Source organism: Lactuca saligna, chromosome 2, assembly GCF_052625555.1.
Source record: "Lactuca saligna cultivar CGN05327 chromosome 2, ASM5262555v1, whole genome shotgun sequence".
Taxonomy (NCBI): Eukaryota; Viridiplantae; Streptophyta; class Magnoliopsida; order Asterales; family Asteraceae; genus Lactuca; species Lactuca saligna.
Window position 1 is genome coordinate 66,659,433 of NC_136418.1, and position 15,268 is coordinate 66,674,700.

General features: G+C 38.8%; 1 protein-coding gene across 1 annotated transcript; it reads right to left on the reverse strand.

The window, feature by feature from the left end:
• Positions 1-5,257: 5,257 nt before the first annotated feature.
• LOC145031056 (Ribosomal L18p/L5e family protein) lies at positions 5,258-7,009 on the reverse strand. The gene has a single exon (XM_078979515.1). The coding sequence runs from the start codon at positions 6,511-6,513 to the stop codon at positions 5,464-5,466; it is 1,050 nt and encodes a 349-aa protein (XP_078835641.1). The 5' UTR covers positions 6,514-7,009; the 3' UTR covers positions 5,258-5,463.
• Positions 7,010-15,268: the final 8,259 nt, after the last annotated feature.

Consider the following 15,268-nt stretch of genomic DNA (forward strand, 5'->3'; position numbering starts at 1 on the left):
TTGTTGACTTTATTTGACTTTGACTCAACTAGAAATTGACATTTGTCACATCTGTTCCAATCACAATGTTGTTATTGTTTCATTTGCAATGACATTTCCTCCCTTTTGTTCGCAATGATACAATTGATCCAGTTGCATTAATACAACTGACATGATCGCAATGATATTGCTTCCCCTCCAATTGCAACGACATCGCAGTTCCATTTGTAACGATGTTACTACAACTATATAACCATTCACAACGATGTCAATTGCATTTCGATCGTAGTAATGTTTCTCCTTGTAATGAACGAGAACAATGTTGGATTCTCTTCTTTACCAATCCGCTTATCTTCCATTCACATACCTGTTTCTCCCCAATCATGTCTTCCATTTGTGGAACAACAACCACTTTTTCATTTTCTCATGAACACAATTAGGACCCTACAAATTAATGTTGTAAAAATTGAAACCATTAACTATATTCTTTTGAAGGACTGGGTCATGGTTCATATCATCAAAGTGATGAACGGTACATCCTAATTTCATTGCCTCCCGACATATAGCAAACTAAAAGAATAAGAATCCAATCATTATGAATTCCTTCCTATATGGATACTTAGGATCTGACTCTTCATGATGATTCACTCCTCCTTCTTTGCTCTTAGAAAGATGGTTTCTAACAAAATGGACATCATCCTTCTTCTTTCGCTCATCACCAAATTCACTCGATCTTTCTAGATGTTCTTGAATAATAAACGAAGTACCAACCACAACATTGGTTGTTTGTGGCCAACACAAAATTTAAAATTCAGTATGCCATGTTTCTTTTCGTGTCTGATCGCAACCTTCAAGAATATCTCTTTATGAAACCTACCTCATATCACCTTCTAGAGGGTACAACATTCTACTATCACCCTTTGTCTTCTGGGGTGGTTCCTGATACACCATGGGTAAATCAAAATCCTCACCTCCCAAATGAGTGTCACCAGCTACAACCTTCACCTCAATGGTGCTACCTCCTGCATAAGAAATTGCAGCTATTGTAGGCTCATTAATAATTTTTAATTCAACAATAGTATCGGCATCATTTGTTGAATGAGCATTTGGGCCTTCCTCTTGAGAAACCACCATCATTTTCACATTCCCTTGAATCACAATCACATCTTCGCAGTCAACCTACTACAGCTCCTCGGTTTCATAAGCTTGTTCATCAACTATTGAACACACTGATGTAGATGTCGACTCATGGAATTCTTTTCGTGGTTCAACCAGATTCACCTCCTTCTCAACAACTTTGTTCGCATCAACAAAATTGTTTTCCTCCACGATTACCTCCACAGTTCCAACAATTTTTTTAACATCCAAAAGATATGATCCAAAATTTTCATTTTTAATTTAACTAAAACAGTATTCGAGCATCATCATACATCCCAAGTAAAACAAGTGTATCAAATATCAAAAAAATCATAGTGAAATATCAAGTGGTGAATCCATGTGGTGTGTGAGATGCAGTCATCCCGAGCTCTTCCCCTTGGAACCGGAAGTACCTAAAACATAAACTGAGAATCGTAAGCACAAAGCTTAGTGAGTTCCTCAAACTACCCCATACCATACATAACAAATCACACACTGGGCCCCCGCCCTACATTAGGCCTCGCCCGGCAACGGGCCCCGCCCAACAGCAAGCCCCGCTCGGTTTACATATCTGTTATTCTCAAGCCTCGCCTGTCATTGGGCCTTGCCCGCTATACACATACAATATATATCACATAATCAAGCTAATACATATAATGATCATAAACAATAAAATATGTTCCAGTCATTGGGCCTCACCCGGCATTGAGCCCCGCGTGGTATACATTGCAGCACATAACACATGCAAGGATCACGCAGACTCCCTACATCCTAGCTTAATCAATAAGGGTTGGTATTGGTGCCTTAGACCCGCTAAACCCAGTGAGGAAACTCACCTCGAATATTGAATCTCATTGAAGATCTCTAGTTGATGTCATGAAGACTCCCCGAGTTATTAGTACAAAATAACACCCAATTAACACTTGGGTTCCATTCTATATCCAATAATACATACTTAGGGTAAAATGACCATTTTACCGCTGGACTAGCTTGATCCAAGACTAAGGCCCAAATCCACAATTTAAAAGGCCTAATATCGAATAATCCTTCAAGGCCCACTTATGGACCAATCTTCCAAATTGGGCCTAAACCCCTTATATGGGCCTTACCCTAAAGCTCAATAAATTTCCTTAGTCCAAAAGCTTGATTGCAGATAGCCCATTAAGGCCCAAAGCAGCAAGGTCCAAAGAAGTAGCCCATCCAAGGCCCAAAAGATGCGAAACCCAACTTCGAATTATAACATTCTACTTTCATAAAAATGGCCATAACTTATGCATGGATGGATCTAAACTTCAAAGGTGACAACTTTATGCATCTAGAGCCTCAGAAACACCAAGAGTGGCAACTCAAAGCTCCTGGAGCGGAAACACACCACTAGATCTTATGCATAGACCAAAAAGGGACAAAAACACAAACATAATAGATCTAGTCCACCATTGATCAAGTTCATAGTTTTTTACCTCCAGTAAGCTGGAAATGAAGCAAAAGGTTGATATCCACAAGCTCTTCCTTGATCCACCACCTCGCAACAAACTTGTTCTTCTTGAATATGAACCAAAACCACCAAAAGTGAACACAATAAGCTCAAAACACAAAGAAGGGGCTTAGGGTTTCGAATATGGGGCTAAAAGGTCTAAGGAGGCTGAGAAATAAGGGTTTCAAAAGCCATAAGGATGATTATATAGTGGCTAACCTCGGGAATTAGGGTTTCAAGAATCATTACATACGCCCCGTGTACTCCTCTGGAACCCCGATCAAGCCTTTGCATGAGTATGCTAAGCGCACCACTTGGTACCCCCTGCGTACACGCTTTACAACTTGTACGCTAAGCATATCTTGTGGTACACCCCGCGTACAACTCAAGAACTAAAATGGACAATTTAAATAACATAAGGGCAAAAGAGAAACTTATCAGGATTTAAGTGTTACAATTTCGGCTCTGGAGTTATCTTGTTCTTTAATTTCTTCAATGAATTCCTCCATTACTTCATCCTTCTCATCTCTAATCACGAAATTGGTTTCTTCAATATTTACTTCAGCAATTTCGTCTTCAACAACGAAATTAATTGCTTCCTCCTTGACTTCTTCTTCCACCTTGAGGCCGACAACATTAACTTGGTCATCTAGGGTTTGTGAAGTTCACGTACCAAAACCATGTCAACAGCCGAGGCTTCATACTCTTCCACTTCTTTTTCGATCACAGAAATCTTTGTCAATGTCTTTGCCCTTCTGTTCACATTAATAGTCTTAAAAGGTCATTGGCACATACTTCCCTCGGAGTTTTCGTTTCATAGATTCCCAAGAAGAAAGTTTCCCATTTTCCTCACGAGCTCTCTTTGCCTTCAACCCCTCATACCACAATTCAACTTCACCATGCAACCTTAGAATTGCATATTTGCAACTCCATTCATCGTCCACGCCTTTGAACTGAAAAATTCTTTCCATCTCTTTCTCCCAATCCAAGTATTTTTTATGTATTGCATCCTCCAACGAATTTAGGCAATTCGTTCATTTTCAACTTCTCAACAAACCTGTCTGCTCACGCCTAGGCTACCTTCGACTTGATTCTTCAGCTATATCCTTCATGGCTTCACGAAGAAACTTCAGATCATCCCAATCCATCTAGAATAATCCTTGGCAGGAACTTTTAGCTAGAACAACAATAGCATCAAATTTTTGCAAGAACTCAACAATACCTCGACAAGAACTTTTCGGCTCCCGATCGAACTTTACTTTGATACATGTAGCAATATTTTTTTTAAAAGAACAACAACTTCAACAACAACTGTAATCAACAAAAATCCGGTAAGAGGTTTTGAGCTTTGATACTACAACTTATGAGTATTTTGACCGCTCCAAGGGTCCACAACACGACTCGAATTCCCAACACAACAATTGATAAGAAATTTGGAGCTTCGGATCGAATTTGAAGCGAAATAACAATACAAACAAGAACAACGACAAGAAAAAAGAACAAATGATAAATGTGAAAAATAAGTTAGACCTATAACTTGAGATTTGGTGAAAACAAACCAAGAGATATTAGTTTGAGTTCGAGATCAGAATTAGGAGACGCGTAAAGACCAACTTTTGAATTGTAGCAACAACTCTGAAAAGATGAACACAAGTTCAAAGTTTTTATAAATTCGATAATTTGATCCCCTCTTACAAATGAACAACATGGTCTTTTATAGCCTTACAAAGATAACGGTAAAATAACTTAAAGACACTATTTAACTATGTCAGTTAATGGCTTATTAAGATGTTAATAAAAGACTTAATAAAATGTTATTAAATGTTGGTCTTGAAAAGTAACGTCTTCGAAGTAGTGGTATTGGTAAATGGTGTCTTGGAAGAAGTTGTCTTAGGAAATAGAAAATGCATCGCTTCAACTCCCAAGGCTTCCTAAAAAACGCCACGTGTAAAGTAACCTCGCATCCACCAAACCTCCTTCGCATCAAGGTCAATCGCAACCAAGTCATCATGCACGTCCATATGTCCCATTGGTATTGTGACAACCTTTGTATCCATTCACCCTCTCCCTCGCATCGAGCGACTAGCAAATGCGAACCGAACCTCACTGCTATAACCTGGATCGCAACGATCACCAAATACATATGATAGGTTGTGACCGCTCGCAATCAATCGCATTTGATCGTATCTAACCACCAATCACAATTGTTCGCATCTATCCAATACCCATTCGCATTCAAAGCCCTCCTCACATTCACATTCCAAAACATGGCATTGCGACTCATTGTGACGGTTCGCACCCGTTCGCAATTTAAGCTTATTTTAGGGCTGAAAACTTTACTTCTCATCGTGATCGACGTTATGACCTGATTGAGTTCAGATCAAAAATAGACATTTAGAGGACCGCCATCCAAATGAACATCAGCATGTTGTTTTGGTTAAAAAATATAAACATGTTTTTTTAGTTAAAAATAAAAGAATGTGTTTCAACGAATGGTGTTGTAGTTCTGACTGGTTTGGTTGCTCTACGAACATTATATGCAAGGAGAAAAATGCCAAAATACTTGAAGAGCATATGAAATCCAAAATATGAAAATTGTTGGATGAATACATATGAAATCAATTAAATAATCATACACACAAAATAGAGTTTTAATAGATAAACTCGTGAAAAAACAAAAAACAAAATAGTAAAAATGAGTTGAAAGAAAATTTCTTACATGGTTATGATTTTCCTCGTTAAATCCATTATGTACAAATAATTGACACTTTACTAAACATGGACAAGGGACAAGATAGTCATTTCATATCTGCCTCTATATCACCTCTCTCCTTAAGGATTCTATAAAAGAGAAAATCAAGGACTCCATATATCTAAAACTTATAATCTGCAGATTGAAATCCAGGTTTTCGAGCTTTCGTCTTCTTAACCTTCACCTTCACCCATACACCATTACTTATTAAAGACTGAAGTACACTTTGAAGCTTCCCTTCCAATTTGTCACCTTTTCTTGGTGTATAAATCACATTGTGAATATCATCAGCTAAAGCTCTTTGTGCTAATACTTTCCCAACAGCATCACAAGCAGCAACATTCTTAGTTGAATCCAGATCAAACTTCATGTCTTTAGAAATGGAATGAGCCACAACAACAACATTACTTGTTGCTCGATGAACAATGCATGCACGTACAGATGCTTTTGAGATGTAAATGTCCAAACAAAATGGCTCATGATAAGCTGCTGTTAACTGATTGAAAGTTGGAACCCTTTCCTTTTGCTTATGCTTATTTCCCATTAAAGATCCTTCCAGTTTATCCAATTTATGAAATTTGGAAAGTTGGTTTCCTTTCTTTTTGCTTTCTGTGATCTCATCTTGTCTGTTTGAAACATTTTCAAGTCTTGAAGAAGGGGTCTCTTTTGAAATTGAATCACCCTTCCTTTTAGAAGATTTCCTCCTGTGGAAATCAAAATTGTATTCTTCGTATTCTTTTGAAGATTTGTCAAGCTTATAAAACAGATTTCCACATATTCTCAAATCATCGATTTCATCAAAATCAGGGTCGTTTTGGTTTTGAGGTGCATGATTAACCATTTGAGCACGAGAGGAATTAGTTACCTGTGATGGGGAAGTAGCATCTTTCATGGCATCTGCGAAACCTGTTGAAATTTCCCAAGTCTCGTCATCTACGATGTCAAGTTTGTAATCGTGGGGTTGATCACAAACTTTTGAAAACAATGGTAAATGGTGAAGGTTGTGATTGTAATTTGAAGAACTGGATTCATTTTTCGAATCACGAGTTGCTTCAGTTCTATTATGGACAGAACGTAAGATACTTGAGGAAAGGCTGCGGTTTTTTGGATGAAAATGGTAATTCACTATTTCTCGAAAGATGATTGCCCTTCTAAGGAACATCCAGGTCATCTTGTTGGGTTGAACCAGTAGCAGTTGGCGGAGAATCTTCTAATGTTCAAACAAACGAAACATCAAACACCTGGTGTGCAAAACCAAAATGAGCAAACCTTCGTTTCAGTGGGTGGCAAGAGGCACGAAGAGAAGCTTAGAAAACGATTCAAAAGGAACGACCAAACACGCCAAAAGAAATCATCAAACACGGGTATCTAGAAAACTAAAGAAACAAGCAGAAAAATTGGAGAAATCGTAGTCACATCATGGGTCGAAACATAAGTTGAATAGAGGAAGAAGGAGACGCGTCTGGTGATCGATTGGAGGGAGAAGAAGAGGGATAAAGAACCTACGATCGATCTTGAGAGAAGGAGAAGCTGCGATTTTTTGAAATTTGATGGGTGTTAATAGATTTTGATAAGGGTTCGAGTTTTTTGCTGGGTCCGCTCTCGACTCTTGAGTGGCTTATTGGGGTAGCACTTTCTTTTGTGGGCTAGACTACAAATGCAGGCGACAACAATATCGCAAATATGGGGAAGGGAGGATTAAAAGAACCATGGTCGATCCCCACCAAAATATGGGGTAGTATAGCTAAAAAATTTTGAAGGATAACATGTTGGAAAAACACCGATTAATTTTTTATTTTGTTCATATTTAGATAATAATTTTTTTTGCATTGATCGAGATAATAAACTTATTGGGAATATTTAAATATGACCATTATGACCGGCTGTAGTAGGTTATATCTGGTCATAATGATCATACGAGAACACTTTCAACAAATTCGTTATCTAATTGTATATAAAAAGAATTACCCAAATATGAACAAAACGAAAAGGTAATTATCCTGATAAGTCAACTTGCATTTTTATTAAGGTAGTCGATCATAATGTTCGTAATATTAATAGATTCAATTAAATATGAAACATAGGGCTTCACCTTCAATTGATTATATAATTGTTGGAAGATCGAAACTTGGTGGTCAAGGACATGGAAGGGTTGTTGGTGGTCTTAAAACATCCTATGTGAATGTCGTTACGGGCAATAATGATAATAATGCAGCATCGAATGTGATGGGATCCAAGAAAAAATTATCTTAAAGGAAAAAGACGTGTTAAGATTACATGATTCTACCAAGATTTTGGTTGCTAAGGTTGGGGAGACTTCAACTTTACTTAATCTCTATCAAATTTGTTTGAATGAGGGATATGTGGAGCTTAAGATCAAGAATGTTTATGGCTTATTGGTTCCGAATGAATTTCAAAACTCGGAGGTGTGACAACCTGAAATTCCTTTCTTGTACAAGAGACCAATTGAATCCAAGTTAGACTCGTTTTGTTAGCTTTCAACCCTGTGTGGGGTCTATTGGAACGTTCTAAACGTAATACAAATGAGGTAGGAACCTAGAAACAGGATAATGCAATGCATATCAAGCAAAATCGGGCCAAGCACTCCAAAACATGGAGTGTGCGGCCACACACTTGAGTGTACGGCCACACACAGGTGTGTGCAGCCGCACACCCGTTTTCAGCCACACACTCACCTCTATATATAGGAAGGACCCCCTTCATTCATTCTTTCCTTCTTTGGCTGCACTCTACTTCTCTCTCTACTTTCTCTCTCTAAAAATCTCATTCAAAGAACACTCTAAGAGCCTCAAGAACGTGAATCACCCCATCAATCAGCTTGTTACTGGTAAAACATCTTAATCTAAGCTTAAAACTCATAGTGTTCTTAGTGTTCTTCACGTGTTCTTCATCCTTTGAAGGAGTGCGGCCGCACACCTTCGTATGGTGGCTACACACCTTCATATGGTGGCCGCACACCTTCATATGACTTAAGAACACCTCAAAAATCAACATTTGGGCACAAATTAGGAGTGTACGGCCGCACATTCCTGTGTACGGCCGCACACACTGTACGGCTGAACACTCATGTGTGCAACTGCACACACGCATTTGTTGTGCATTTTAACCATACACTCCCTTGTGTGGTCATATACCACTCATGTACAATCTTGTATGATTGTAACACTTCATAATAAGTGTTTACTAGTCCCCAAAGAGGTCCCAATATAATAAATAGTTATTTCAAAAACACTAATTATATATATATATATATATATATATATATATATATATATATATATATATATATATATATATATATATATATATATGTCATTATATGGTCAATAGGATCCGTTTGTGCTCAAGTCCGCAATTAACACTCAACCTCCTAAATCGATCCTACAGATGCATCACTCACTGCAGGTGAGTTCATACCCCTTAATCAACCTTTTAAATGTTTTTACACACTTTATGGGGGGAGGGGGGGGGGGGGAATACAAGTTGAACCAAACAAGTTATAGTATTAACCGTATGTGATTTATAACTTGTTATCAAAAGGATTTTCTATATTTTCAAATTTCCTTGCTAGTAAAGTTGTTTTAAATGTTTATCAAATTCATTTTCATGTTCAATTGTTCTAAAAACTATTTTCAACGCTTTCAAAATTATTTTATTTCCTACCCATATCTACATAAATATATTTATATAAGTAAGGATTGAAGGACTTAGAACTGATAACTCACCTTATTTCTTGTTCTTGTTTGATTGTGGACTTAGGGTATTAGGTTGTCTATTCGACTGTTGTTGAATTCTTAGTTATATATCATATATATTTGTGTTAGATATAAAAGTCTTCACTTCAGTTCAACACCTTTGCATACCAAAGGCATTCAACTAAACATCTATATTTAACTATAAAAGGTATAGTTAAGGATTACCACTCGTTACTATTGTTACTATGACACTCACTAAGATCAGTACGGTATGGTTTTATGCATGTTGAATACTATAAGAGGGGAACACCATACACTATAAAAAGAGAATACCAGATACTATACAAAAGAACACTCGATACACTACACCAAAAGTACATTATACTATAATACAAGAGAATATACTAAAACATAATGTGACACACTATTCCACGATACGGTACTTCACTATGCCATCACCGTGTAACCACAGTCTCCTGGAGGGAGAGTGGGCATTATGTGTATAGATCTATACAGGACAGACACTCCCACACCCTGACTGCTAGCTACAGTCCGAGTCGACTAGGCCCAGGGGTGACAAAATGTCACCACACTACGTGTGACCTGGAGGGTCGTCAGTTATTTGATCGTCAATCAACATGGTTACATACGAGTTCACATTCAGACCTTTAATTAACACATTAAGAATTAAAGGAAAAAAGACTCCCCAAGGTGTATTGTACATATAGTACCACATGGAGTTTGCATTTTTAATTCATTCATCCGGCAGTGAGATTGTTGGGGTAAACCATTATTATCCCATCTACTTTACATGAATGAGGTCTAAAACTATATTTTTATAAACTGATAATCTTTTTGGGAAAACTTTTACATTTTCAAATGATCAAACTTGCAATTAACCAAGTCTTAGTAGAAGACTACTTTTACTGGAAAATATAGGATTTTCTAGGGATCATACTATTTTCAAACCTTGATAACAATTATGGTATTACTTGGTTTAAACACTTCTATACAAGCAATGACACTAAATACTTATGAACTCACCAGCTTTATGCTGATACTCATTTTCAAAATAACTTGTATTCTCAGGTCATCAGTAGGCAGGTACAAATGAAGCTTTTGATAAGATGGAGTATATATCTACAAGACTCATCTTTTATTTTGATTATACTTTTGGTGTCTATCTGTACAGAACAAGTTTGTAGTACAAATATTATACTAATGAAATGGATGTTGTTGCTTGTCTTTACTATTATGCACTGTTATGATATTGTACATGACGTCCTCCACCCCAGAACGTATTTCGTCGTTCTCGGTTTTGGGGTGTGACAGATTGGTATGAGAGCATTGTTTATAGTGAATCAAGTATATCAACCCATAAAAGATATACAAACTGTAAACTCGTCGGGATTAAAACTCTCTGACCAAGAATGTATACTTTTGAATACTAAAATATTTAACTAAGTACATATATACATCAATAAATACAAAGGGTCAATATCATACTAGAACAGAACAAAAGTATTAAGATTGTTGGACATCACAATTAGGCTTAGAGATATATAGTCACATTTGGGTGGATGTAGCCTGATCAACTACATTTTCCTAGGAGTGACTAGCATGTGCCTAAGAGTGATTGTGATGATTGCAACAAGTCTAAAAACTTACCAACACTACCACAAGAACGTTAGAACGAGAATATTATAGGAGTATTCTACAATTCTGTGATTTACATATGTGAGAACTAAAAGGGTCGTTGCGTGTAGGACAATAGTTGCTAAGTGGATACCTTACAGTTACATGTGATTAAGACGCTATAGACTTAGAATCTATGATCTTTGCTTTATTTCATGTTCCTTGTTTGGTTGTGGATTTAGAGTTAGGATGACTTATTCGAAGGTTTATCATGTCTCGATTACATGTAATTAGTATGCATTATGCAAGTATTGGGTCAACTAACAACGATCATCTTATAAGTATCCTAGATTAGTACGCCTATTAACCATTCTTTCCCCATTCTCGCGTAGATAGCATGGCTGGTTTGCACCTTCCCGGCGATCCGTACTATCCGAACCAAGGCAATGGAGGATGGCTCGATGAGGAGTTAGAAGATGATCACCCGATTCCTTTGGATGGCCACCGTGCATAAGGCTTTTCGGATAGTTGTGACTCCGAACCAGAAGTCAACAACCTACCTCCTGTAGCTCCGGTCCCAAACCCTAACCCTCGTCAGGCCTTCCAAGGCCCTATGCCTGCATGGGTGGAATGCATAGAGACGTGGAGTGAAGAACAAAATCAACCCATGCCATTCAATGGAGACCGAAGCTTTTATGACACGAGTGAAGGAGGATCAACAGACAGAGTCTTGCCCATCCTATTCTGAAGAGTTTCCCGCAATGAAATCCAAGGCAGGACAGCCCTCCAGCGTATCGCAGAGGTTGATACAAATGGAGAACTTGACTCCCTTTGCACCAGTCGTCTAGAGCATGCTAGGGAGAGGTCCGCAGAAGACCACGAGGCCTTGCTTCGGGTATTAGCTGAGACTCGGGCTGAAGTCATAGAGCTCCGGGTTCGCCAGAGGGTCTACGAGCGACACCTCCTCGACATGGAACGTCAACTGGCCGACCTTAGGATTCGCCCGAGAAACATCCGCCATCGTCGTTAAAAGATGACTAGCACATCTTTTCTTTTGACTTAGGAATAGCTTTTAGTATCCGCGCTTGAATGAAACACTTGTCTATATAATATTCCTGTCCTTCAGTATGCTATGTAGTCCTCTAAACTGTCAATCATTTTCCCTGATATGGTTTGATGTAAGGCCTATTGTTAGTCCGTTTTTCCCGAACTTATTTACATCAGTAATATCGGTAGTAATGACAGCTATCTAATCTAATGGAAGAAGTCTATACTCTTATGATTCCCTACTCTGTATATGACTTTGTCTAACAATTTATCTATGGTGATTTAATCCATGAATCGCTCTCATCATACTCACAGTTGTTTCTCACTAATGTCATCATCTTTATAAACTTTTAGTATAAGATGCCTCCTCGCAAGCGTCCGAACAGAGGCAGACCTGCAACTCAAGCTCCACCTCCACCACCTCCTCCTCCACAGTTCGACCCGATGATGTTTCAGACAGCTGTAACCGCAGCAGTGATTGCAACCATGACCCAAATAAATTCTGGAGATGCAAGTGGAGTCGGAATGGACACCAACTCTAAACATGGTGAAATCCACGCACGTACTCAGGGGTGCACCTATAAAGATTTCATGAGCTACAAACCCACATTCTTCAATGGAACCGGAGGGATCATTGCACTGTCCCAATGGATCGAAAGAACTTAAGCCGTTTTCAAAATATGCTCATGCCCCGAGGAAAGTAAGATTAAGTTTGTTGCTTGCACCTTCACTGAAAGGGACCTAACATGGTGGAATGGCCATGTCAAATCACTCTCCTTGGTAACAGCCAATACCATGGGCTGGGACACACTGAAAGACCTTCTGACAAGGGAATACTGCCCTAGGGGCGAAGTTCAGAAACTCGAGGAGGAACTCTGGAACCTCAAAATGAAGGGTACCGACATAGTGGCTTATACCGCCCAATTCTGCGACCTTGTAACTCTATGTCCTAACCTGGTCCCTATTGAGAGCAAGAAAATCGAACGATACATCTGGGGTTTAGTGGCCCCGTATCGAGGGAACGTTTTAGCATCACACTCTACAACCTTTGACAGTGCCAAGGAATTGGCCCAGAGGTTGATTGATCATGAGGTTCCTTCTACTCCATCAACAACCACAACTGTTGCCACTGCACTAACCAAGACGTCAGACAACAAGAGGAAGCGGTGGGACCAAAAGAAGGGCAAGTCAACTCAATCCTCTTCCAAGAACCAGCAAACTGTTGCTATCCATGTTGTCACTACCCCTGCTGCCCCTGTGCCAGCCAAAAGTTATGCTGGGAACTTACACAAGTGCACCAAGTGCTCCTTCCATCACCACGACTCCTGCCACTACACTAACTACGACCGGAAGGGCCATACTGTCCGGTTTTGCAGATCTCAGCCCAAACCCATCAATCAAGTTCCCAGCACCGGAGTGAGCCAAGCCTGTTATGGTTGTGGCGAAACAGGACACTTCAAAAGAAACTGTCCAAAAGTTGGGAATGCGAGAGGAACAGGGAGACTACTTGCTATTGGTCACAGCGAAGCAGTAGCAGACCCCACAGTATTCACGGGTACGTTCCTTCTTGATAACTCGTATGCTTGTATCCTATTCGATAGTGGGGCAGAAAGAAGCTTCGTAAACCAAAACTTTAAACACTTACTTAAACAATCCCCGCAACCACTAAAAGAGACCTTCGTCGTAGAAATGGCTAACGGAAAGACAAAAAGTTCTAACGAGATCTACATAGGTTGTGCCCTCACGCTAGATAATCATTCATTCCCAATCGACCTCATACCAGTATCGATCAAGAGTTTCGATGTCATTGTGGGCATGGACTGGTTGAGTCTCCATCGTGTTGATATCTTGTGCTTCGACAAAGCCATCCGCCTAAACTTACCGAATAACGAAACCTTGCTTATCTACGAAGACAAACCCAGTACGAGCCTTCGTATCATCTCAAGTATCCAAGCCCAGAAGTACTTGCGTAAGGAATATCGTGCATTCCTTGCACACGTCGTCGATACGAGCCAGAAAAAAAAAGACCTAAAAGACTTCCCAATAGTACGCGACTTCCCGATGTTTTTCCCGAAGAGCTGCCAAGTTTACCTCCCCAACGTCAAGTTGAGTTCAAATTCGACTTAATCCCACGAGCTACCCCTTTAGCCAAATCGCCCTATTGTCTAGCGCCTGCTGAGATGCAAGAACTGTCCGGTCAACTTAACGATCTGCTTAGCAATGGCTTTATAAGACCAAGCTTCTCACCCTGGGGAGCACCGGTCTTGTTCGTAAAGAAGAAAGACGGATCGTTCTGTATGTGCATCGATTACAGAGAACTCAACAAGCTAACGGTCAAGAATCGTTACCCCCTTCCTTGTATATACGATTTATTTGACCAACTGCAAGGGGCGAGTTATTTCTCCAAGATTGATCTGAGGTCCGGGTATCTGTTAGAGTTTAAATGTTGTAATATGTCGAAGTGTTAGTTGTTACGAAGGGTCTTTAGTCTTCGTATGAAGATTCTTCAGAAGCAATGTTATTTTTACTAAGGCATTATAATGAATAGTCTTAATGTCTAGTCCTTAGTATTTTTGTTATGCTTTTGTACTCCTATAAATAGGGGTCTGTACTAAGTGAGTAGTAACTTTTCACTAAGACTTTACAGAATATTCTTTGTACTTTGTAAAATCATGAGCATAATATGAGCTGAACCAAGATTATATTTACTCTCGTGTTCATCGTTTTTCTTCTTTCTGAATTCTTACATGAATTGATCTTTAAACTCGATTACAAATCTCATCAATTGGTATCAGAGCAGGAATCCTTTCTGTGATTTGATTTTCATATGATCAAAAAGGTTTTTGAATCTACTGTTTGATTCAAAAAGTTTCCGTCCTTTTTGAATTGAAAAATTCTTTCTGATCTCAATCTAGGATTTGATTCTGCAAAAATATTTGTAAATCGAGTGTTCGTTGTGTGATTCTGAATTGAATTATACAATTTGATTTCAATTTTCTCAAAAGTTTTTGTATCATCTTGAAGTTTTTGTCCGTACAACAATGGCGTCATTCAATTTGAATTCGATGACATCATTTTCTCATTTGCTTGGATCATCCACAAAAATTCCAATGCTTATTCCAGAATACTATGATCAGTGGGCAGATAGGATGGAAGATTACTTTAATGGATTGGATGAAGAATTATGGAAATGCATCACATGAGAAATCAATCGACATGCACAAGTTCAACCAATCGGAATTTCTTCAAGTAGTTCAGAAGTTGATAATCAAACCGAACGTCTAAAACGATTGGAGAAGAAATGCATGAGGGAATTAAGAGGTGCGTTGCCTCCTGTTGTGTACAATTATTTCAGAACATGCAAAACAGCTAAAGAAATCTGGAACAATCTGAAAGACAAATTTCAAGGAAGTGAAAAGACGAAGATCACATCTGTGAAACAATGCCTGGTGGAACTCAAAGATTTCAGACAAAAAGAAAATGAGTCTATTGAAACATACTATTATAGGTTCAACGAGCTAATCTATC